Here is a 25,340-nt window from a genome sequence, read left to right as displayed (position 1 = left end):
TTTCAGTTTATACGGACATGGCCACAAGAGAAGGGAGAACGGGGTCCCCATGCTTAGTGTCTCCTTGGTGGAGTCACCTCTCTAGGTTTACTTTTTACCCCTTCTCTGGAGATCAAGAGGGTGAGGATCTTGGATCCAGATCGAAAATGATCCTCTTTTTTGAAAGTCTTGGCTTTGTCATGAGGGAAACATTTCTGTGGGCTGGTGGATTTTGTTTTAGACTGCCTGGGAGTGTGTCTACCAGGTCTTGTGGAACACACCAGACGTATGGCATTTGGAAATATGGAGAGCACACAATTGCAGCTATTTTTGAAATCGTTGACTAGAGACCACCCATGGCATAAACTGTGTGGCCTCCAACCCTGAACAGAGCATCCACCACTCTTGAATTCTTGTGTTCTGAAAAGAAAACTGAATTGGTGTCTGGATAAACAAAATGTGCTATATCCATGGAAATTGAATCTTACTCGGTAATATTTAGAAGCAAACTAATGAGAGATGCCCTGACATGGATGAACTTTAAAAGCATTATGCTACGTGAAAGCAGCCAGATGCAAAAGACTGTATTGCATGATTCCGTTTATGTGAAATGTCTGGGAACAGGTTTGGAAATTGACTGGACGAATGTAAGGAATCTTTTCAAAGATCTATTTATTTATTTATACAAGCACTGGGTAGTTAGAAGTACGGGAGGGTGAGAGAATTCACCAGAGCCAGAGTGGATAGCAGAACAGACAGACTGACGAAATACACTGCTGAGGGGAGCAGTGGGCGCGGCAGGAGAGGTCTGTGCACCATGTAGGACCCTCACCTGGTGGCCAGGGATCAAACCGGCGCTGCAGAGGCTGCGGGCAGCTTCTCAACCCAGCGCTCAACCGCTGCGCCACCGGGGAGGCCCTGTAAGGAATCTTTTCAAAGGTAATGGAAATATTCTAAACCTAGACTTTACTAAAAATCATCATACACTGAATTTTATGGATGTAAGTTACAACACAATAAAGTTGTTTTTATTTTATATATTTTTACATTATTTTTCATTTTTTGCACAATGTATGCATTTTCATCTTGGTTATATTCCCCATACAACTCCCACCCCCCTTATTTTGACAACCTAGAGGGGTTTCTCTGGTGGTGCAGGGGTTAAAGTCAGTGCTATCAAGCTGTCTGCAGCCACTGCAGCATGATTTCGATCCCTGGCCAGGGAGCTAACCCACATGGTGCAGCCGACCTCTCCTGCCTCACCTGCTGCTCCCCTCAGCAGTGTATTTCACTGGATCCACCTGTTGTTCCCTATTCTGTCTCTGGTGAATCTTCTCACCCTCCGCACCTCTGGCCTACACCCCAGTTCTTGTGTGCATAAATAAAAAATAAACCTTTAAAAAAAAAAAAAAACCCAGAAAGATCACCACTCAGTTTTCTCTAAAACGAGCTTACGCAGGATGGATGCCCATGACAGTGGCAGAGAGGGCATGAGAAGGGGGAATGGACAGCTTCAAAGTCTCCCTTTACGTGAAGAGCCCAGTAGTGAGTTCTGAGGAGGCTGCAAATTAAGTGGCCCTATTTTCTGAACCAAAAAATCACAGTGAGGCAGTGTCTTAGGTGCTTTGCACTCATTTTCTCACTGAATCTTCACTTAATTCTCATGGCAGCCCTGTGGGAAAGGTGTAGCAGGGAGTATCCCTATTTTAAAATGAGACTGAGGCTCAAGGAATTTGAATCTTATAGAAACTCAAAGTCTATTGTTGTGCCGGCAAGGCACGGAGCAGGTTCTCTATCAATTTGGGCAGATGGATGAAGGAGAGTTCTGGAGCCCTCTGGATTTTTCAGGCTTTAGTGTTCTTTCTACCCCATTATTGTGGGGCAGGCCTCCCAGCTCCCGGCAAATCTTTACTCATTTCTTTCTCTGGCATCATCTGATGGCCCTGCCTCTCTGTAGTCACTCTTCCTCCTGCCGCTGTTCTGCTATAGCCATTTGGTGATGCCACCTTTGTAGCCTCAGACTCCAGGCTCAGGTGCGCCCACTCACACACACCCATACCACACTCCAGGTATCCATCATCAGGCATGAGCGCCCCCCGCCCACACTCCCAACCGCCTTCTGCATTCAAGGCCCCAGGTGATAGTCACAGAGGCCAATGGTGTAAAACCTGACCAGTTCACTTCCCCTACACCAGAGATGAGCTATAATGATTCAAACCTAGATCTTCTTGACTCCCAAAAACCAATGCCTTTTATAATAAAAATGTTATCACCTAAGAGAAAGTGTATTTTATGGGAGCGTTCTGTTTCCATAAAATAAAAAATGTTTTAGGAAGTGAGGTAACAGTTATGAATGATTAATTATTTAATGATTAGGTAACTAGAGAATATGACCAAGTTGGCTCCACTTGTCTGCATCTGGCTTTGGCTGGTAGTTTCTGATACCTTATTTTTTGCAGTGGACAATTCCTGAGCCCCTGGGTATATGTATATGGAATTGTAAATTCTTCCTTTCTTTATTTTACCCGTGTGCTTTTAAATATATAATATTCACATTATATATATATTTCAAGGAATATTTCACACATTCCATAATAAAAGAATAATTACAGAAGAATAAAGACTATTCCATGCTGTAAAGCAACCAACCCAATCCGGGCAGGTTAATGAACAGTTCTAGCAGCCACATGCTCTTCGCCGTTGTTTGTAGTATCTGTTCTCCTCCGTACACTCCACTGCTCCACCCTTAACACCGCACTACCACCACACCGCACTCTGTTGCACCACCCTTATAAATCAGTCTCTTAGCTCAGGTGTACCCATCTACCTCGGCCCACACCCTATTCCAGGTGCCCGCCATCAGGCATGCATTCAGGACCACAAGGATCCATCATCTATCCTGATGGCGGGAGGGCAGAAAAGCCTGACATTTTTCCTTACTATACAGTCCACCCCCTCAAGGTTTTCTGCCACACAATCTACATATATACAAGTGTCTTAGCAAACATAAATGCAGCCATGGCCCACAAAAGCAAATACATCACAGTATAACACAATACAACAGAACACAAATAAGTCCAGGCAGGGCCCCAACCTAGTGGCAAAAAAATTATTGGTACCAGCAGATGAGCCACCAGATCTGCTGCCGAAGGCACTGCTCATACGAGGGAGGGGAATCACTCACAGCATCTACTGTAACACACCAGGAGCTATCAGGCTTCCTGGCCTTTTCTGGCTGTAGTCTCGGCTACAAGCCACACACAGCATCCACCCCCAGGATGCACTCACTCTGGGATTGGCAATTCTATTCTGTTGGGGGTAATCGCCAACCCTCAGGGTTTCTGTCTGCAGTCGCTCCAACACTCGGCCTTCATAACCACCAATGCGACTCGCAGACCCCTGCACTCAGGCCAACCCACTGCACAAGCACATGGGTCGGGGATCCAAACTCTACATTCGTCTTGGGCTCCACCCCAAGCCACGTTCCCCACCCGTCCCCCAAGGACGGGTTCCTCAGCTCCTCACCCTCACTTGACAACGAGCAGGGCATCACCCACAGGTGATTTTAGGAGACTCACAGGGCTTCAGCATACCCAGGCTGCTTAACAGGTGCTCAAGGCTTCCCAAACTTAGCATCAGCACCAGCTTTTGCCTTCTCAGTTGGCTTTTCTCCTCTGCCTGGCTGCTGGGCATAACAGGCTGCTTTTGGCCATCAAGGCCCACTGGCCACCCCCAGATTCTCAAAACAAAACAAAACAAAACAAAAAAACCATAACCTGCGAAGATCCTCCGCCTTCTGGCAGGATTGTCAGTCCAAGTTCATCAGTCTGAATCCATTAGTCCAAGTCTGTTGGCCTCTCCCTGCATCAGCACTGGTGAGCTCCAAATCGTAGGTCTCTCTTCCAACGATTCTTGCTGCCTCAGGGATCGTTGGCTGGTCCTCTCAGGCGTCTCCTCCACACGAGGTCTCATCCTGCAGCTCCTGAAACTTGTCCCTCTCCTGTGCCGCCATGACGCCTACAGCGTTGTCACAGGCAAACAGTCTGTTACTCCTTAGTCCCTCCAGGCTCCATACCCGTCTGCATGGATCATCTTGCCGACTTACGCCAATTGTAAAGCAACCAACCCAATCCGGGCAGGTTAATGAACGGTTGGTTCTAGCAGCCATATGCTCTTTGCCATTGTTTGTAGCCGCCGTTCTCCTCCGTACACTCCACTGCTCCACCCTTAACACCGCACTACCACCACACCGCACTCTGCTGCACCACCCTTATAAATCAGTCTCTTAGCTCAGGTGTACCCATCTACCTCGGCCCACACCCTATTCCAGGTGCCCGCCATCAGGCATGCATTCAGGACCGCAAGGATCCATCATCTATCCTGATGGCAGGAGGGCAGAAAAGCCTGACCTTTTTCCTTACCCTACACATGCCCACCAGCTAGCTGAATAAATGTAATATTATCTGGGGTGTTTTTAAGAAAGCTCACACTCGTGATGAGTATACACATAAGCGGAGGCTTGGTTTTGAGTGAGAAAAACCTAGATTCAAATCCCAACTCTAGCATTTATCACCTTGGAGGAGACATAAAATTTCTGGGCCTCTCTTTCTCTAAGAGAGGGATCAAATCATATTTCACATGTAAAGACCTTAATTAGATACATACCATTAGTAGTAGTTCTTGTTATTACAAACTATATAACCTGATGACAGTTATTAAAGGCACTAAAAGTGAACCTTAGATAGGTTTCATCTCTTCCTGTGATTAGCTCTACTTCTGCCCTCCTGTAAATTTGATTTTTTTTTTTTATTTTTTTAAAGAATTTTTTTTTTTTTTTTTATAGAGGCATGTTTTATTTATTTATTTGTTTGTTTGTTTGTTTGTTTATACATGCACTGGGTACAGTCAGAAGCGCGGGAGGGTGAGAAAATTCACCAGAGCCAGAGCAGGGAGCAGAGCAGGCAGAAGGACCGAAGTACACTGCTGAGGGGAGCAGCGGGCGGCAGGAGAGGTCTGCACGCCATGTGGGACCCTCCTCCGGTGGCCGGGGAGCAGCCAGGGATCGAACTGGCGCCTTAGAGGCTGCGGGCAGCTTCGCAACCCAGCGCTCAGCCGCTGCGCCACCGGGGAGGCCCCTGTAAATTTGATTTTTGAGGGGAAACTCTTTTCCCAAGTTTCTTAACAGGTGTTCACCAGCACACCACCTGTTGATTGCATCCCTAGCACCCATCACTAACTACCTGGGTGCCCACAGATGTATCACTCTCCATTTCCTCAATGGTAAAATGAGGAGCCAACTAAATCATTCCTCCAAGCATCATATTCTGTGTCCCAAATGCGCCCCCTAAGAACATTTAGAAGCATAAAGGAAACAAAGCATAGATGTATGCTTCCCTTGTGGTTTCCTTAGGCTGGAGAAGGAAGCAGAGCTGAAGGATTAGAGCTAAACTACCCAAAGAAGCTGGACAGCTCAGCCATCTCTCTTTGGAGTGTTCTCTGCTCTCTGCATGCACACAATGGTTTATAACCATCATTGTTTGCCCAGGTCAGTCCTGGCTTCTAGTTGTCCTGCTGTAATTAAAAGCTCCCTCTTTACACTTTGAAAAGAATCCTGGCTTGCATGACAAATTATAAATTCATCATAGTAAAAACCATTTTTGAGGGATGGAGCTTGCAGCTGTTTGGGAATCTCATACAAAATTCTGGGGAAAGTCCTCATAGAATTGCAAAAACCAGAGAGGACTTCAGTGTTTCCATTGTGCTGTCACATACCTGCTCTCATTTCATCTGCAAAACAACTTTTGTGTGATGAGGCAAATTGTGTCAATATTGCCACTGAGGCTCAGAAAGATTAAGTGACTTGGCCAAGGTTGCACAGCTATTAAATACTTTCCTGTCTGTCTTGTCTCAGGATCAGAAACTGCTAGCTCCAAAAAGAGAGAGTTTTAAGGTTGGCTTCTCCTAGTTTGTGTTGTCAGAGCCTAGAGAGAGAGACGCTTCAGCGACAGGAAGTAATCCAGCCTGGCCTAATCAGATCACAGCCAGGGTGCTGGCAGGTTGCCTTTCCTCCCTCTTTTGCACAGAATGGGGCTTGTTTCTGAAAGGACCCCATTCAAACCTTCTGCCTCTCAACAGGTCTTTGCAGGAAACTTGTGTTCCCATATCAGCTGCGTCTTTCCAGCCCAGGGTCATCCTGGAGGTGTGCATTACCCACACTGGACCCCACCCCCTGTAATTCCCATGCCAGTTCAGAAAAAGAAATTTAGCCTCCAGTCAAAGCAAAGCAAGAGGGAGCCCCGCGCCCCCACCCCCCACCCTGCAAGGTTCTTCCTTCTGGGGGGGAGGGGCTCATGCTGGGTGGCCCTTTTACTTCACCCCCAGGGTCAGTTTAGACCCTGGCCATCACATCTGGTATTAAAAGAACTGCGTAGAGGGAGGGATTGCCCAGGAGAAACAGCTTAGAGATCTGTTGGCTCTGCCTGTGAATAAATGTTTTATTCCTTCTCTGTACCTCTTCATGCATGCCTTGAGGCAAATGCATTTTAACATCTAAAAACTCCATCTGGAATAAAAATGGTCTTATCCCCACTGTGCTCTAATTTCTTTTAATATCGGAGTTCTGTGAGTTCTTTATGGAAGCAAGTTCTACAAGCAGTACCCACACCCATCCCAAAGTAAGAGTTATTTCCCCAGTGCATGAGAGAGGCAATGGTATATTGAAGGATGATTGGGGAAAGCAGTGCAAGGATTTCTGGCTTGGCACTGCCAGGCGACTTGAAGCACAGAGCAGGAGCAGGGACTTGGCAGAGCCCCTGAAGACCTGTGTATCCCCTGGAGCCAGACCGCGCCCCGGTCCCCAGATCACTGGCTTTGCCTGTAGAGAGCAAGCACCATCTTGCTCGCGACTCTGGCTCCTTTTGCTGTGCCCTTAACTGAGAATTTCCTCCTGGCACTTGCCAGACACCCATCCAGTTGCTACTTGTCTCATGGATCCACGCTCCTCCCAGGGGGAAGGATAAAACTAATTTCTTTGTGGTTTAAGCCTGATTTTAATTGACTGTGATACCAATTACGTGTGCAGGAAATCTGTCATATCCTAGAGGAATTAAACTCATGTGAGGGCTGAGGCAGCCCATTGAAGGGGAGCAAGGAGCAGGAAGCAGCGCCCAGGAAAAGGCACCCATCTCTGACAAGAATCTTTTTTGTCTTGCAGAAATCAGGAATGGAAACCTCAAGGCCATTCTAGGCCTCTTCTTCAGCCTCTCCCGGTACAAACAGCAGCAGCAACAGCCCCCAAAGCAGCACCTCTCCACGCCGCTGCCGCCTGCCGTGTCCCAGGCGGCCGGGGCCCCCTCCCAGTGCCAGACTGGCACTCCTCAGCAACAGGTGCCAGCCACTCCCCAAGTCCCGTGCCAGCCTCACCAGCCAGCGCCTCATCAGCAGTCAAAAGCACAAGCTGAAATGCAGTCCAGGTGGGGGTTCCTTGCCAACTGAGAATTCTCTTGCTCAGGCCGCCGGCTCGCCATCGACCGAATTCTAGCCTCTACCGAATGTGTTTATCATTGAGCTTCTTCAGTGCTGAGAAGGATGGGGAGTCAGCGGGGGTTGAGCATGATGCTGGAATGGGTGCAGGAGGCCCCTCTCCGTGCCTGGCGGAGATGTGTGCTCTCCCAGGTCAGAATCGCCTGCAGCCACAGCTAATTAGTTGTGCCTGCCCTAATTCTAGCCTATGACACATACGCCCATATGCAATAAACAGCCCCTAAAATAGACTTCAAAACTCCTCTTGCCTGTCAGTCCACAGCAGTGTTCTGTGTTAATATATGACAGTAGTTTCACTTAGTGGAAGCTCTAGAAATGTCTTTGCTTTGCTGTTAGAAAAATCTAGAATGCCCATGAAAGGTGGCAGGTGGTCCTTAGAAGGGAAAGAGCAATCCATGTTCCCTAAGGGCAATGTCCCATAAAGAGAGCAGTTAGCTTAGCTGCTGCCGGGTTTTGTCGACCTTAGAGTGGGCAGTGGTGGCAGCTGGGGTTCTCTGCTTTACAGAATTAGAGCCTGGAACTCATTGGTGTTTCCAGAGGGACTGATGCTTGCCATTGGGATTTACCAAAGACCCATAGAGTGACTGACAAGCAGACATTTTACAGTGGAAACACTTTCATTCCTAAACAGCTCTGGGAAAGATCACCTTGTAAACCATTTGTTTTAATATGGGGATGGGGAGAGGAAGGAGGGAGATTAGGAACTATAATGTTTTGACTTGTAGCAGAAAAGTTCACAATTTTTTTTGTAAGCTATAAACCTTTAACTGTCAAACCTGAATGTCTCTGGTCAAGTGGATTGCTTGATTTCATTGAAGATGTGCTAAAGAACAATAGCCTTTTCTTTCTAGTATTAATAATCATAGGGCTTCTCACATTCCTTCAACCCTTATCACCCATTGTAGTTGGGCAAAGCATGAAGATGTTCAAATAACATCTGCCTTGTCAATGGTTACAGCTTTTTGCCCAGGAGAAGTGCTGTTTCCTGATTGTGAGGGTGTTAAAAGCAGTAGTGATGTAATGTAAATTAGATCCTCTAATTGTCTAATTATATCCAAGTCACATTACGGAAATTTGTGGACTAGCAGATACTTAAGCCGGCAAGGAGGGATAGAGCAGCCAGACACTCCTCTGAAGAGCACCTGAGTGGGATCCATTCTCTGATTGAAGGGACCTAAATGACTGAATGGTCAGGACATGGTTTCTCAAACTGTACTCTGCAGAGTGCTTATCCCCTGATGGTATCTTACAGGGGAAGGGTTTTATAGGAGAAAAACTGGGAAATAATCTGGTTTAAGTTGTTTATTGCAGGTCTGCTCAGATCCTTGGATCTGACAATAGACTCTCATTTATTCATAGATGTTTGAATGTCTTCTATGTGCCCGACCCTGTTCTAGGCCCAGCTGAACCACTCTTTCTATATTATACTGGAGGAGGCAGGCAAATGAACAGGAAAAATATATATAAGATAGTAAGATTATAATAAGATAGTGGTATTCAGAGGGATTGTGTTGATAGGAAGGTCTCTCTGAGGACAGGACACCAAAGTGGAGATAGGAATGAAAGGAGCTAACCAGGAAAAACTCAAGTGTGGAGTTCAGAAAGAAGGAGCAGCTGGTGCAAAGGCCCTTTGGTAGGGGTAAGCTTGCAGGTTGGAGGAGCAGAGACAAGTCTAGTGGGGATGGAGCTCCATGGGTGAGGGGAGATGGGAAATAATAAGGTAGCCTGTAAGCAAAGCGGCCCCTTATTTACATTAAGAAAGAATGTCTGGTGACCTCTGACTGGTGGCCCCTGACATTGTGCAGTGCTGTGACATGAGGCTGGGTCACAGAGTACTGGATAAGCTGGATAAAGAGTTTATATTCTGTTCTGAAGGTGACAGGAAGCCAATGAAGGGTGTTGAGTAGGAGAGAGACTTGACTTACAGTTTTATTCCTCTCTGGAAACTAAGACTAGAGGAGTAAGAGTCTAAGGAAGAAGCCCAGTCAAGAGGCTTTTGTGGTCCTATGGATGAGACTGGCTTGGATCAAGGTGGTAGTGTAACAGGGTGGTCTCCAGGAAAGGGGGAGGTTCCCTGCCCCACCCAAGGGAGGGTGGAGCTGAGCAGGAAGAGGAGAAGCTGCAGAAGAGACTGAGGAAGGAAGCAGGATGGAGCCAGGAGACCTGGAGGAGGCGCGTGGAGCCTGGAGACATGTGAAGCAACTGCGGTTGTCTTTTGGTCATGGACTGGGTGACACAGATGTGGGTGAGACCCGTGGGGAGGTGACCATGGCAGCTTTTATCTTGATGTTGATTTTGCTCTTTTCCTTCCGGGCTTGTCTGGTTGTTTCTGACCCTTTGCTGTGGGTCCCCACTGGAAGATGCTTTAGACTTGTGGCAGGCTTTGGGGCCTTGTTCTGGGCCGATCCCATATGGATGGAGTTTTACCCACGAGGGGACGGGTAACTCTGGATGCTTCATTTAGAAACTAGACTCTTTGCCTTACCTGTATTGTTTCCTAGTTTTATTAAAGTTCCTTCCCATTAAAGTCTCATGTTTTATGTTGATGCGGCGGATGGCAGAACCCATTTAGAATAGGCAGGTTTGCGGGGTTTGGGCTGACCCTCTCACTGCTCTATAACAGTAGGGCTAGAATGGAGAGGAACCAATTTCAGATGTTGAGCCTCAGGACTACATATAGACTGACTGTCTGAAGTGAAGGAGAGAGAAATTGCAGATAGAGCCAAGATGTCTTTCTTGAGTAGTGAGGTAGAGGGTGGTATAAATTGAGAGGTGGAAGCCTGGGTGAGGAGCACGTGGGCACTGTGAATCTTCAGAAGGGCTTAGAAAGCATTCTTCAAACCTGGCCATAGGACTCATCTTATTTTATAGAGCATTCTGCTGCATAGGGTTCCAAAGAGCATGTGTAGAGAAACACTGGGCTTGTGTCACTGAGCTGGGGCAGCCTGGGGCATCCATTTCTACGGTAGGCGTATGTTTTCTTAAAAGAACCAGATGTTCCAGTCAGGACACCCATCTCCCAATAAGAAAAACATCCTGTTATTAATAAATGCTTTACCTAAAGAACAGCCAAATTCACTTATGCCAGATTTTTATATTCATTTATTCCAGAGTAGTTCCATCATCATGGCCCCCTCACCCTGCAATGCAGAGACATGACCAGAATTTAGAGTTTCTCTATGCCCTCACTAATCCTTTATTTGGTCCAGGTTGGGTTACTTTTGAAGATGACCAGTTTCATCCGTTATATCCCAATACTTTGTTCCAGAGGTCATCGTCTCAGGGTCAAGGGGTATGATATCCCATGCTAACACTCTGGCTGTAAATTTAAGAATACTGAAACTATGTCACTGGCTCAGTCCCACTGTACTTCTATCCCCAAATTCTGTCTTTGCCAAAAATAATGGTTTGAGTCCTTGATGATCTATGTCAAATATTGACGCAGGCCTCCAATGCCAGATTTGTTCTGATCTTCTGTTAGAGCATTGCCAGAGAGAAACATGCCTGAATTGTACCTCATTCCATTGCAAATATGAAAACTTAGTGATTTTTCCATGAATTTGGTTAATCCAGGAGTGTGGAAGCTGGCAAGGAAGATTTGTGACATTGGCATACAGACAGCAGCTCTTGCATGACAGCTGATTGGAGGCACAGTCTTACCTCTTCACTTCAGTGCTTCTTATTAATCTATGTGACGAACTTGATCCATATTTCACCTTGTGAATGTCCTCACTAGTCTGGAGCCCAGGGGAGGAGCATGGTCACCAAGACTTGCTTCCCTCTTCACCAATGTCTACTGTATAATTATCAATATTCTGCTGTTTAGGAAAAATGCAGAAAATTAATTTTTTTTATTCTGTTTCCTTTTTACTTCCTAAGTCTAGTGGCACCTGGTTGTATTTCTCAGATCCTTCTTTGAATATGATATGCGATGTATTGATATAAGAAAGATGTTTCTTTCAGAAAGCAGTAAATAAATTTAATTTTTTCTTCTATTAAGACCAACCAAGATTCTTTGGATGTACAAACTTATGCTCCAAAGCCCAGAACTTAGCAAGTTCAAAATACTTCAAACGATCATTTTTATACCATTGAGAGCAAAAATGCCTAAGACCAGCCATATTTACAGACATCTATTCCCTTGTTTTGGGTCTACTTTATGGCATATTGGGACATACATCGAAAAGCACCCTGGTAGAATGAACAATAAAAGCACCTACAGTTTTAGAAAGGTACAAAGTGTGTTTAGTTGTCAGAGGCCCCTCGCTTCAATGTCTTACAGTAGAAGAAAACCTGATCGTGACTGGCAGCAGAGAAGAAAACCACAAAGGTTCTTAGGTCATGTTAATAGCAATTTCTTCACTTTGGAAATGATCAAATCTGTAAAACTCAAGCTGCGTTTGGTGGAAGAGGTGGGCAGAGGGAAAACCAGGGGCATTCTCTTGTCATAAGACTTCTGTGACTTACTTGTGTGTCTAATGTCCTTTCCCTCCCACTCACCTCTCCCACTTTTTTCTTTCCTGTCATGCAGTGCCTCATTCAAGGATTCATCTCAAAGCAAAATCATCCACTTCACTCTGGGTCAGAAAAAGATCTCTAGGTTAGACCTTGTCTGTGTCCTGCAAAGCATGGTTTCTACCCAACCCGCGGTTCCCTTTGCTCGGGCTAAGTTTCTCTTTGTTGCCTCTCCCCATGCCATGTTTGCAGCTCGAGAAAATACAGACGCTCGTTGGCTAATGACTCAATGTGGGATAGTTTTAAGAGTGTCTGTGGAATTGTTGAAACTGTGTATGTGTGTGTGTGTGTGTGTGTGTGTGTATCAGAGAGAGAGATTGATTTTGACTTTGATTACTCAGCCATCAGAATTCATTCTGATTTAGGGAGAGGTGAGTTTCTAGATCATTTCTTTTCATAGTGGTTTTATGGTGATTTTGGCTCCCTGCCCTGTCCTGACCCTATCCCATTCCGCCTCACCTGCATCTCATTTGTGTGGTTGTGCTTTTTGTCGCTAAAATTACTAATGTGGAATTGGTTTTCTCTTGAGTTACAATGACCTGAAGCATGAATCCAACTGGCCAGATGAGACAGAGTAGCCTTGCTCTTTGAGAGCCTTGCTGCTCTGTCTCATTTTCGTTTCTGAGTGCTTGTATGCCATGGAGAGATCATCTTTGTTCCCTGAAAATAAGTATTAGACGTATACCTTTCTAAAATTGTAGTCACCCAGCTTGCTGACTAACTGGTTCCCTTGACTCAGAGTTTGGCGACTGCTGCATCCCATGAGGACCCCAGGGCATGGGAAATGCCAGTTACATTGTCTGCTGTTATTTTAAAGGTATCAGTGGCTAACATTTATTGAATACTTATTATGCTCTACTTTGGATACATTATCATATTTAATGGATCAGTCTTTTTGTAGTAAGTCATTTTATTATCCCCACTTTACAGATGAAAAAAACTACAATTTAGAAAGTTTGGTAAGTTTCCCAAGGTCACACAGAAAATGGAAAAACCAGGATTTGAGCCCAAGTAATCTATAACTCTCCCATCCTCTCATTTAATGATCATGAGACTCTTTTCCCGTCCTTGAATCTTGGCAGACAGATAGATAGATAGATAGATAGATAGATAGATAGATAGATAGATAGATAGAAAGATTTGTTGAGACTGCTTTTTAAAATTGTATATTCAGCTATTCCTTGGATCTTTGCCTCAGTCATCCTTGTAATACCCTTATGGAACCTAACAGAGCCAGATGCTGGGGTAGAATCTCCTCTTCAGCTTGACTAGTATTTATATTTTCATTAACTGGTCACTTAAAGCTAAAGGGATGCCCACATTTCATTTTAATCTGTATTCATGTAAAAAAAAAACACACTGAGCATCTGCTTGCTGTCCCACTCTGTAGGCTCTGGGTGTCTTTTCTACTTATTTAGAATTTGCTTTTCTAGAAAGCTTACACAGGGGAGACCCAACTCAGGATCTGGCTGATGGGTGGAGAAGCCACACGGGGCAGTTATGTCTCTGTGTGTTCTCAGCTTGTTACTTGGTGCAGAGGCATAGAAGGGAGAGTGCATTTTCGTCACTGCTTCCTGTAGCCACAGATCTTAAGGCACAAGTCACCTTGGCTGGAATGTCTTAAACAACAGAAATTTATTTATCACTGTTCTGGAGGTTGGTAGGTCCGAAGTTAGGAGGTCCAAGGTCAGGGTGCCAGCATGGTCAGGTTAGAAACATCTTCCTGTTCTCCAGATGATTGTGTTCTTTTGTCTTCTCACATGGAGGGGGGTGGGCAGGGATGGGAAAGTGAGCTCTTACCCCAGTCCCATTATGAGGGCTCCACCTTCATGCCCTAAATACCTCCCAAAGGCACCATCCCTGTATACTTTCATGCTAGGGAGTAGGGGTACAACCCATGAATTCTGGGGCTCACTCCTATGCATGGAGGAGTGCTTCCTCTAACAAATGCATCGAGGTCCACGTCAGATCAGGCACCCTCTGCACTGGCCAACTTGGCTTTCAGGTTTCTGAGTGTCATGCAAATGTCTGTGCAGAGTAAAGGAAAGGAGCATGTGACCTCGGAGGAAACCTGAATCTAGTATGTGTTCCCACGATGTGCTCAGTTCTGGAAGATAAAGAAACCAGGAGCTAGCTGGGAAAATAGCTAATTGGAAGCACATGCCCAATGCGTGAAAGATTTGTTATCAGTCCCAGATGGTGGAAGGAGCAGTGGTTGGGAGGCAATGGGAAGAGAGGAAGAAGTGAGGATGAGGGTGTGTCTGCTCATGCCCCGAGGGTGTGCTGGACACCAGGCTTCCAAGTTGGCCAAAAACCAAGGTCTGTATTCCTTCCAAGGTCATACCTCTCACCTGTGGTTTCTTTTGGCTGCATTTGTCTCTGATGAAGCTAGTAAAGGGATGTTCTTTGTTTCAGTATTTGCCTAATACTCCTCCTTGCTTTCTCTCACCACCGTTCCACCACCCCCAGCCTTGAGCTCAGTCCTGATAAGCATTTAGCTGATCCAGCACCACTATAGTGCAGCAGTAGGGTCCAGTTGCCAAAAGAAACAGCTCTACCCCTCTGGCTGGGTAGGATACCTCTCCCAGAGCTCTGGAAATAGGTCTCTTAGTCCAGTGCAAACTTTGAACACCTGCCTACACCAAACACCTTATTAGGCATCAGGGATATTCAGCAGAGTGGGGAGCCTTGCCCTTGAGTTTGAATGTGGGAAGGGGCTTTGTAAGAGCAGGAACAGACACGGTGCAGGTTTTCTGATCCATCAGACTGGGTAAAGGAGGAATCAGAGCCCTTCGTGGCTTTTTGCAGGTCTTTTATTGGGATTTACTCGGTACACAGCAGGCAAGGGTGCTGGGGAGCTGGGTCTCCCAGCCCTCAGCAAATTCTCATTCTATCTGGCCTCTCCGATGATCTCAGCTTCTCCTGCTTCTTTCTCTGCTTCTGCTGGCATCCCTGTGACACCGCCCTTAAAAGCACAGTCTTAGCCCAGGTGAATCCCATCTACATATGCCCACACCCTACTCCAGGTGCCCACCATCAGGCATGCATTCAGGACCGCAAGGATCCATCATCTATCCTGATGGCGGGAGGGCAGAAAAGCCTGACATTTTCTTTCCCTGCAGGCTTGTGGAGGGTGTTGGTGATTGTGATGAAGGATTTCTATGAATTTCTGCCTTTGACCACTATTCTTGCCCCTGGCATCCCTCATGAGCCTTGAGTACTTAGGTTATTCTATCTGCAGGAGGCAAAGCAGCTCCTGCAGCTGAATCAAACCTAAGTGAAAGCCCATCTTTATCACTTACTGTATTAACTGGGAAATTATTTAATTTCCGTGAACCTGTGTTTCCTTACTGGTAAAATGGGGTACTCCTGCCTACGACACAGTGTTACATGATTTAAATAATTCCCAATCCTTTAACCTGGCCGTAATCAGGGTGTCAGACCTGACAGGTATGTCAGTGCTGGTGTTTGGGTTGATCTGGGCCAGGTGAGGCCACTGGACCAGCTCTAGTTAGTCCCCCAGAGTTGATCTCCTCAAGACCAACTTAAGGAGAGAAGTCAGTGGGACTAGTTCTTTGGTTCTTTCTGCCCAGCTGCTGATGCCACGGAGATGAGAGAGTTAGCATTTAATCATCTGGTCTAGCAAAAAAGCATCTCTGGTTCTGACCTCACCCCTGAGGGGCAAGAGAGGCTTTCTTCCATCAGCACATCCAGTGTGTGGGACCAGGACTGGGGCCCAAATGGGCTTGCAGGTTGAGTGCAGGAATGCACCTTGCACATGTTAGAGAAATTGACCAGGGCTCTAAGAGCTATTTCCTCTGCCTTTTTGGTCCACCACTTCCCTTAAACTTAGTTTTTATAAAAATGAAAAGCAACATGTGGTTTGTTTCAAAGAACCCATCTGTGTCCTCTGTCATTTTGTAACTATGTTTGGACATGGAGTGATCTGAGGAGTGTAGAGTCTCTGGCAAAGGAGCCACTAGAACCTTCTGGTGCTATAGATGATGTGGGGTATGAAGGACGTGGGGTTGACTTGCCATGCTCCCCTCCCACTGCCGTTCTTCTGTGAGGGGGCACCTCAGGCAGTAACTGCCAGAGTTCCACAAGAGCAAGACCCAGCTCTTTAGCACAGGGGGATTCTGATGTACAGAAGCAGCTGCTTCCAGGCTGAGGCTTGATAGAAGACCTCCATGATGCACAAAGATATTAACACTAATGAACACAGCCTTAGCCAGAGGCATAGGGTCTTTGTCACTGTTAACTAGAATAGACTGGGCTTTTCTTTTTTTTTTCTTTTTTTCTTCTAAAACTGAAAAATAGATTGCTTTTTAGCTCAACCTCTACTCCTGGCCTCCCTAATTAATGTTCCATTGCTAGAAAGAAGGACAAAGTCCACGATTCATAATTTGAGACCTGCTTCTCCAGCCTCACTTCTTTTTCTGTCTCCCAAGCCCCAGCACGTACCAGCCCTTTCTTCTACTATCTATTGGCGGTCCCCCTGCATGAGACCTCTGCTCCCCACCTGCTTGCCATTTCCTCACATTCCCACACGGTGTGCCAGCTTCTTGCTCTGGGATGTTTTTATCTGAACCTTGCCTGACCATCCCACCAACTTCCAAGGTTATCATTTTCTTTCTTTGAAGTCCTTCTGACCTTTGCATATTCTTTTATCAATACATGTGTAATTTAGATGTTAGCTGAGGTCAGGCAGCCCCTTAAGATCTAGATAAGATTGAGCTAGAACTCTTATCTTAGTCCCTTTGGGCTGCCATAACAAAATATCTCGGGTTGGGTGGGGGGCTGATAACAGAAAAGTTTTTGCCCACGGTTGTGGAGCTGGAAGACCAAGGTGCGAGCAGGGTCAGGTTCTGGTGAAATTCCTCTTCTGGGTTGCAGGTTGCTGTCTTTCTATTGTGTAATCACATAGTTGAAGGGGTGAGCTACCTCTGCATCCCCTTTTGTAAGGGCATTGATTTCATTCATGAGGGCTCTACCCTAAACACCTTATCACCTCCCGAAAGTCCCACCTCTTGATACCTAAACATTGGGTCCTAGGATTTCAACATGTCTATTTGGGGGATACACAAGCATTCATCCCATAGCAGACTTCTTCAATTTCCAGAAAACCCAGGGTTCTCCCCATGCCTGCTCAGATACCTTAGGTTCTCAAGATCATGTTTGGCTTTGAAATTTTACAACGGAAATCCAGTATTTACAATTCAGTATGAATTAATTTGGTTTGCGGGTTGACTCACTATCCCAAAGGATGTTTTAGTTCCCTTGTGGGTGGATCCAAACTAAGCCTTTTTCCTGTGCAGTCCTGAAAACTTGTGATCCATCTCTGAGTCCAGGCCAGGGTCAGGGAAGAGGGAGATGTCTAGCAGAAGGAATCTGTCTCTTCTCTCCTCCTTGCTTTCTGCTTCTCTGCTTTTTGCCAATCCCCTACTGAAGTAGAATGCAGTGACCTATGTTACCTCGCACCTCTTCATACCACTGCTGTGACCTCATCTTGGAACAAGTCTGTAATCCTTTTCCAGACCTATCTGTGGGCATAAAGACTCCTGCAGACTATGGCTGGGTTAAGGAGTGCAGCTCAAAGGAGCCCTCATGTGCACCTGCAGAAGCTCCGCCATTGGCTGTGAGTACTCAGACGACGTAGAGGGCTTGCAAGATGCTGTTTGCATTGGAAGCAGAACCAAGACGTCCCACAATCCCATTGCTACACCTCCTTGATCAGCTGTGTTGGCCACATCTGGTCCCCAAACACAGGCACTACTGGCTTTGCACCCCACTCTGTGCCTGTCTTCATGGAATGATGAATATCTTCTCCAATCAAGATAGGGGGTTGTGGGGTGAATATAGTGGTGTGAGAAATAATGCCTTCCCATTGCCACTTGTTGGGGCCAGTGCTCCCCACTTCTTTCCCTCCCAGTTCCCAGTCAGGGAATGGGGCCAGCTGCTTCTTAACTGTATAAATTTTACAATCCTCTCACACCAGCTCATGTTCTCTGTTTACTCTATAACCATCTTTCTTGCTCAGCCAACAAGAAAAAGTTTAAAGTGATTGCCTGCATATATCTAAAATGCTTCCAGATTGCAGACTTCTTTGGTACTTACAGATTTGCATGGACAGAGAAAGCTGAAGGCTTTATGGGCTGAAAATTCAGACTTATCACTAGATCTTATGCTAAGTCGACTGAGGTGCCAGTGGCTTTTAAACACAGCTAAGTGGGTTTTAGCTGAAAGATATAACTAAATATTTCATCATTTATTCATCTTTCAAACTTTAATGATTGGAAACAGTCTGCTTATTAGTCCCTGAACCAAAATCTGATTTGGGACGTCTAACCCTTAACTATTTGGGGAATGAGCCATAATATCTTTAGACATGTTACAAAAAATTCTGCTGACTTATTTCCCAAACCACCCAAAATGAGGTGTTTTATTTAAAGGGAAAGTGTGTGTTTGTCTTTAGACTAATAGACTCCTGCTGATTTTACAGAAAGAACATACAATTTTATCCATCTACTGTGCAGAGCAGCTGGGCTTCAGTCTCAAAGTAATGCCTATGGAGATAGGTTTTAAGGTGTGAAGGAAAATGTATATCTAAACAAAAGTTTTCATCCCGGCCATAGTTTTCATTGCATACGAATTGGGTTCTGCTATCACAATTCCCTTTCTGAACTTTATAAATTATGTATTTTTCTTGATACTTACATTTACATCCCTGGATTATGGCAAACACTATTTTAATACAAACCAGAAGAGATACATGCAATTCAGAGTCTTAACAGGCCTTTATGTTCCACACTTGATAGAGTTAGAGGTGATAAAACATGGTTTGACCCTATTGAAAAGTAGAAATACTCATCCAAGAAAAAAAGGAAGGTGAGCTTTGTATTTTTAATCAGTAAACATATTCCTTCTCTCCCCTAGTGCCTCTCTTTGCTCAAAGGAAAACTGCTCACATTTTGCTGTTGGACTTTACTGGGGTCATTAGTAGCCTAGATATTTGTAGTCGTTCCACTAAATCTTTTGGCTGGCAAGCCTCCAAAGACCCAGTTTCTTGAGTGCTTTCTTTGATGTCCTGCATGGTTGTAGTTCCTTTTTCTGAAGACGTTGCTGTTCTCCTGAGACTGAATCTATTACTTTGTTGCTTTTGCATTTTAGACTTCCAGGTCCTACTGCAAGGGTATCCGCTACAGGCAGTGAGGCCAAAACCCGCGGAGGGTCAGCCACTGCTAACAACCGACGCAGTCAGAGCTTTAACAACTATGACAAGTCCAAACCAGTTACCTCCCCGCCCCCGACCCTGCCACCAAGCAGTCATGAGAAAGGTGAGTCACATTTTGGGGGTCTGTTGGACATTTCCCTTATAGCAGATCTAGTTCCTTCAGGTGAGTTTGGCTATGGTGGGAGTGGGGGTTATAAATAAGGTGGTGGGAATGGATCACAAGCGTATGCTTGGCTGGCAGGAACTTTCTTAATACCAGAGGCATTAAGAAAGTGAAGCAAATACTGTCATAGTCATAGTTGTCAGCAGTAATAGGTGTATTTGTTTGTCTGGATGGGACCCAGAAGACACCTGGCTAAAGATGGAAGCAATATAGTATTTACACTTTGATAATAAATTTTCATAGAGTGAGCTCTATACATGAGGCAGTTTTCTAGAAATGCAGCTTCTTGAGATATGCATTTTGTGAACTGATAAGCTTTTTACCCATCAGAAGTGATGTGTGGGGAGGTAGGGACAGGGATATTTTTACCTTTTGAAAAAGTCAGAAATGTGGTCAGCTAAATGAAGATTTTGGCAAAATTGCCCTGATGATGTAACTTTTACCCAAAAAGGAGATACACACACATACACACACACAGTACTGAGCTTTTAGGATGGGCAAAAGTTTTGTGGCTGTTCTTGCACAGAAGGTAGTGAAATACACCTTTGCTTCAGTCTCCATCTCATGAAACATTGGAGAAACAGCAAACTTGAGACAGCTCCCCTTTCTTCCTCCTGGGAAAAGTGGCCTAGACTTTTTGGGGAAGACACCCCCAGGTGGTTTGGGAGCCTCTCTTACCTGGTCACGTGGTAATTTCCTGGGGCTTGTCTTGTGTGTCTCCCTCTTCCTAAAGTATTCCAGGAACCTGAGTAGTCCTACCCCGACTGTGAATGAGATCAGAACCTCACTGCCCCATCCAACCCAGTATGACTGTTCGATGGAGCTTGGTTCTCTCTTCTGTAGAATACTGATGAAAAATGTATTTAGGGTTGACAGATCTATGTGGCAGAAGGTTTCCTAGACAAGGCTTTGGAACTCCATGACTGGTCCTGAAGCTGGGACTCAGATGTCTTAATCAGTAAAGACTTCACTATTCAGCCCTTGTCTTCTGCCTCAGCAACCATTTTTTCCCCTCTGTTTTCCTGCTCCTCCTTTCTTTTTCTTCAACCATATCCAAGTATTCTTTTAATTTTTTAAAGATTTATTTATATGTGCATACAAAAGCTGGCATGTAGGCCAGAGGTGCCGGCGGTGGTGGTGGGGGGGGTGGGTGGAGGATTGAGAAGATTCACCAAAGACAGAGTGGGAAGCAGCAGGCAAGACAGGAGAGGTCTGCTGCGCCATGTGGGTAGCTCCCTAGCCAGGGATCAAACTCGAGCTGCATTGTCTACTGATAGCTTCACAGTGCTGAAACTTAACCCCTAGTGCCACCAAGGAGGTCCAAATGTATTCTTTTAAAAAGCATGTTTAAGGGCCTCCCCAGTGGCGCAGTGGTTGAGTGCTGGGTTGCGAAGCTGCCCGTGGCCTCTGCAGCACCTGTTCGATCCCCGGCTGCCCCCCGGCCACCGGAGGAGGGTCCCACATGGCACGCAGACCTCTCCTGCTGCCCACTGCTCCCCTCAGCAGTGTTCTTCGGTCCTACTGCCTGTTCTGTGCCCCGTTCTGGCTTGGTGAATACTCTCACCCTCCCATGCTTCTGACTGTACCCAGTGCTTGTATAAATAATCAATCAATCAATCTTTTTTAAAAAAAAAGCATGTTTAAATTACTTGTAAAGTGGGTACAAGTTTATAACAAATAAAAGTTCTCCTTGACAAACTCCCTGGAGGATCCCAAGATAAGCCATCCTGTGTATATCCTTCCAGAATATCTACTTATAATATGCATAATATATAGAAAAGTTTTGTTTTTTATATAAATAGAGCTAAATTTTATTGAGTACCTATTGTACTATATTGAACACCCCCAAACAAGCTGTTGTTATCCTTATTTTACAAAGGGTAAAACTAAGGAAAAGAAAGGTTAAGTTCTTGCTGAGGCCATGCACACCAGGTCGTGAGAGGTGGAGTTGGAACTGAACCCAGGCACACTGGTTCTGGGATTTTCCTAGAAGTGGAACAGAAATACTTGAAGCTTTGTCTGCTGAGGGCTAGTAAGAAACATGCAGCTGAACAAGAGGGGAAGATGTGGGAAGACAGAGTTAGGGGACCCGTATGCAGGGTCTTCTGTTGACTCAAATCACCCTTGTCTCATGATCACTTGGGGAGAAATGTCCCAACAATCTGAAGGGTGTACTTGACATCCATGTCCCAACTACTGAGCAATAAAGAAAATTCCTTGTGGATGAAACAGATATAGAGAGATGCAGTGGTGCCAGGAAATGTGTCCCAGAGCTTACCTGAGATGCAGGGCTGCTCTGGCAGCCCACCTGGTGCTGACCTCCAGGGCTGGGACCCCAGGGCTGGAACCCCCAGTTGGCTCTCTCCTGGGCATGGAGCAGACAGAGCCATGAAGTGCTTTGAGGACTGTGACTGTGACTGAGGACTGTGAATGTACGTCTAATAGACGTAGCGTGCAAGGAAAGACTGCATCAGAGAAGTGGACGCCATTCTTTGTTACTGAACACACACTATTTGCCAGGGACTTTGATTTTTCTCTCATACTTGATCTTCACAATGAGGTAAACATCATTAATGCAACTTTACAGATAAAGGAAAAATGAGGCCATTTGGGATTCAGGGACTTGTCCTCCTGGATCACTGAGCACAGGGATTCCACTCTAGGTTTGGTTTCTGAGATTTGTGCGCTGTCCTATCCTGCTTCCTGAGATGTCTGCATTGAGGATCAAGTGAGACAATAGGTGTGCTAATGTCTCATTGGATGCACAGAGCACAAAATCCTTCAGGGATTCAGAATGATGAATATTATTGAGGTGCTTCTAGGTGTGTGGGAGGGTTCATTTATCATCCCTCTGCTGTCTCAGGATTTGGGATGAAGCAGGCTTGGGGCTGCCGGGTAATTTTTTACACTACCATCCTGAGGTAAAGGGGCAGTGTGATTTTACCTTCAGAAATGACATGTTCCTTCTTTTTTCAGTCTCTAGGTCTCCCTTGCATCTGACCTTGATTATAACTTACAGGGTAGCAGCTTACCTGCCAAGACTAGTATGTGGGGAGGGAACAGAGATAATTCGACCACCTGGCAGGTACTGGGGTGAGGAAGGTACCTTCCTTCCCCTTGAGAAGTCGTGGGGAGAGACTAACTTGTAAGCAGATAAAGTACAGTTCGGGGTGCTCGTGCTGTTTGAGGTGTGGCTTTCAGATGAGGTAAAGTCTAAGATACAACCTCTTGTCTTTTCTTTAAACTTTCTTGAGAGTCAGGCCTTGGTTGGTTGCATTGTGTCCAGCATTTCACTCTCAGGTCAACCATTTCATAGGCTTTTCTTTGTGACCCGCTGACCTAGGAATTTCATGCCTAAGAATGATCTAATCATGTCAGTTAGTTGGATGAGAAATTCATTATTCTGTCAGTCATGACAAAATTATATCAACACTTAGTCCTAATTTTTAAAAGGATTAAGTGAATTGTAAGGAAATTGTTAACAGGAAACTTTTCAAATCCTCCACCTTCTGCCCAGAATGCTTTATACTCTGAGGGAAAACACTAAGTAAAGGTTTCTTTTGGAAATCATGTCAAAGAGGTGTTGTTCCTTCTTGTCTTCATCACTGAAATCTAGTGCAGATTACATTGAATCATCAACTGAAATTTTAAAAAGAAGAAATGTAAGAGATAATACTTTATATCCAGGAAAAGCCTGGAGACTCACACATTATTCACTCGCATTCTATATAAGGTAACCAAGGGCACAGTTGATATATAAACGCCAGAACAAAACAGAACTGTTTCTGTTCAGCGACATAACCTATTCTTATCCAAACGACTCTGATCCCAGACACTGCCTATGAGGCTTGGGGGAAATTCTGCGGTTTCTTAGCCTTTAGGAAAACCTCCTTGTTGTTTGTGTGTCATTGTCTATCATGGCTTGTCTGCCTTTGGCCGCTGCTTTCCATCCTGCAGGCGCTGAGTCAGGTCCAGCCTTGCCTGGGCTGTGGGATGTGGGGGCAGGTTCTGTCCATGGCTCCCCACTTCCTCTCTTGGCTAAGAGTGGCTCCAGGCTTCCAGACCAGAATCACAGATTTTCAGGGAAGAGGAAATTGCTCTTTTTCAACATTCATGACATTATCTGCTTTGTCTTCCTTCCATCCCCTCACTTACATCCTCTGAACAGGTTAACACTGCCAGAAAATTTCCTTTCTGTAGTATTGGGTCCCTCATGAGTTTGAACTGTTTAGTATTCCTGGATTGAATTCGATGCATATGTAAGATGTCCTCTTTCGAATAATGTGATTTTCTCTAAGATTATACTTTCTATAAAATAGTTTCACTACAAAAATCATCATGTAAAAATATTAGACAACATTAATTTATGAAAAGAGAAAATACACAATCCCACCTCCCAGATAAAGCCACTGTTGACCTCTTAGTTTGTTTTTCTATATTTTCTTCCTGCATATACTCTCACATTTTGATAAATTGTTCCTAATGGTTGTTATTTGCCAGGTACTAGTCTCTGTGCTTTGGAAGTAATAATTTGTTTATTTCTCACAGAAGCTAAATAACTTACATACACACACACACACATACATACATAGACATGTGTATGACTTTTAGAGTTTATAAAGTCACAGTCTTTTCATAGGCCATTCTTCATTATAGTTGTGTAGCACTCCATTGTATGAATTTTCCAAATTAAATTTTATTTCAGTTGCTTTAAGTTTTTGATAATATAAACAGTACTGAGATGAACTTTTTAGTGTGTCTTCTTTGCATGAATACAATCATTTTAGTGGAACTGTTGCATGAAAGTGTATGCGTATTTTACAATTGTTTCGGTATTACCTAATTTTGTTCCCAAAAGATTATACCAATTTATGTGTTAGTCCCCTCTCCCCCACTAGGTTTTTTCCTTTCTGTGGTCCAAGATCAATCATATCTGAAAATATTATGTACAATAAGATATTCTGAGAGAGAGACCATGTTCACTTAACTGTTGGTACAGTATATTGTTATAATTGTCCTACTGTATTGTTAGTTTTTGGTGTTAATCTCTTACCATGCCTAATTTGTAAACTAAATTTTGTCAGAGGTGTGTTGTATATTTAGGAAACAAGATCATATATATAGGGGTTCAGTATTAACTGTGGTTTTGGGCATCCATAGGGTGTTTTGGAGTGTATCCCCATGGATTGGGGGGCAACTGTGCTCCCATTGGCAGTGTTTGAGAGGGCTAGGTTCCCTACACCCTTGACAGCACTTTTATCCTCATTCTCTTGGGTAGAAAATAGTCTATCTCTGAAATAAGACAAGTTCTTTTAAGGAGCTGAAATAATAAGTGCATTTGCTAAACACTGGACTTTTCTACTAGCGCTTTGCTGTGAGTGCCAGTGACCTTGGCATAGTACAGAAAGCACTTGGATTCCTGATCCAACTCTAAGTTACTGTGACCTCACTCAAGACACTTAACTTCAGGCCTCAGTTTCCCCTTCTGTAAAGTGAGTCTGAGGTCCTCCACCCCCAAGTCACTGTGCAGTGTGCCTGAGTTCTGCAGTTTTCACTGACCTTTTGGACTTGTCTGATGTTAGCCCCCCATCTGAGCTTTCCAATAGACTCCTTCTTCCAGTCTTTGCTTTCTGTGTCACTTTCTTCCTTTTTGTTCACTCTCGCCTGTCATGGGAAGAGGAAAGGAACCAGGCATGGCTGGAGATGAAGTTTTACAGCCTTTAGCACTGTGTCATGGAACCATTGATTTAGCATCCCTATAAATGTGTCACTTTGTGGTTAGTGAAGCAAGTTATTTATCTGAGTGAGTGACTGGGACATGTAACCATGAGGAGGTTGCCCATGTCCTGCCATTAACCAGGATTCTGACATCAGGTCACAGGGAATTAACTCAGTGGTCTCTGTCAT

General features: G+C 44.9%; 1 protein-coding gene across 1 annotated transcript in view; it reads left to right on the top strand.

Moving 5' to 3' along the window:
- NAV2 (neuron navigator 2) overlaps nucleotides 1-25,340 on the top strand; it is a 382,500-nt gene that overhangs the window by 163,947 nt on the left and 193,213 nt on the right. The window contains exons 5-6 of the mRNA XM_037522590.2: nucleotides 7,193-7,451; nucleotides 19,207-19,373. Coding sequence (XP_037378487.2) covers nucleotides 7,193-7,451; nucleotides 19,207-19,373 — 426 coding nt within the window. The remainder of the gene's footprint in view (nucleotides 1-7,192; nucleotides 7,452-19,206; nucleotides 19,374-25,340) is intronic.

The sequence above is a fragment of the Talpa occidentalis genome, unplaced genomic scaffold, assembly GCF_014898055.3.
Source record: "Talpa occidentalis isolate TD23 unplaced genomic scaffold, MPIMG_talOcc4v2.1 talOcc4.3, whole genome shotgun sequence".
In the NCBI taxonomy this organism is placed as follows: domain Eukaryota; kingdom Metazoa; phylum Chordata; class Mammalia; order Eulipotyphla; family Talpidae; genus Talpa; species Talpa occidentalis.
Note: the sequence above shows the minus strand (reverse complement) of the source record. Positions and strands in the feature narration are given on the sequence as shown.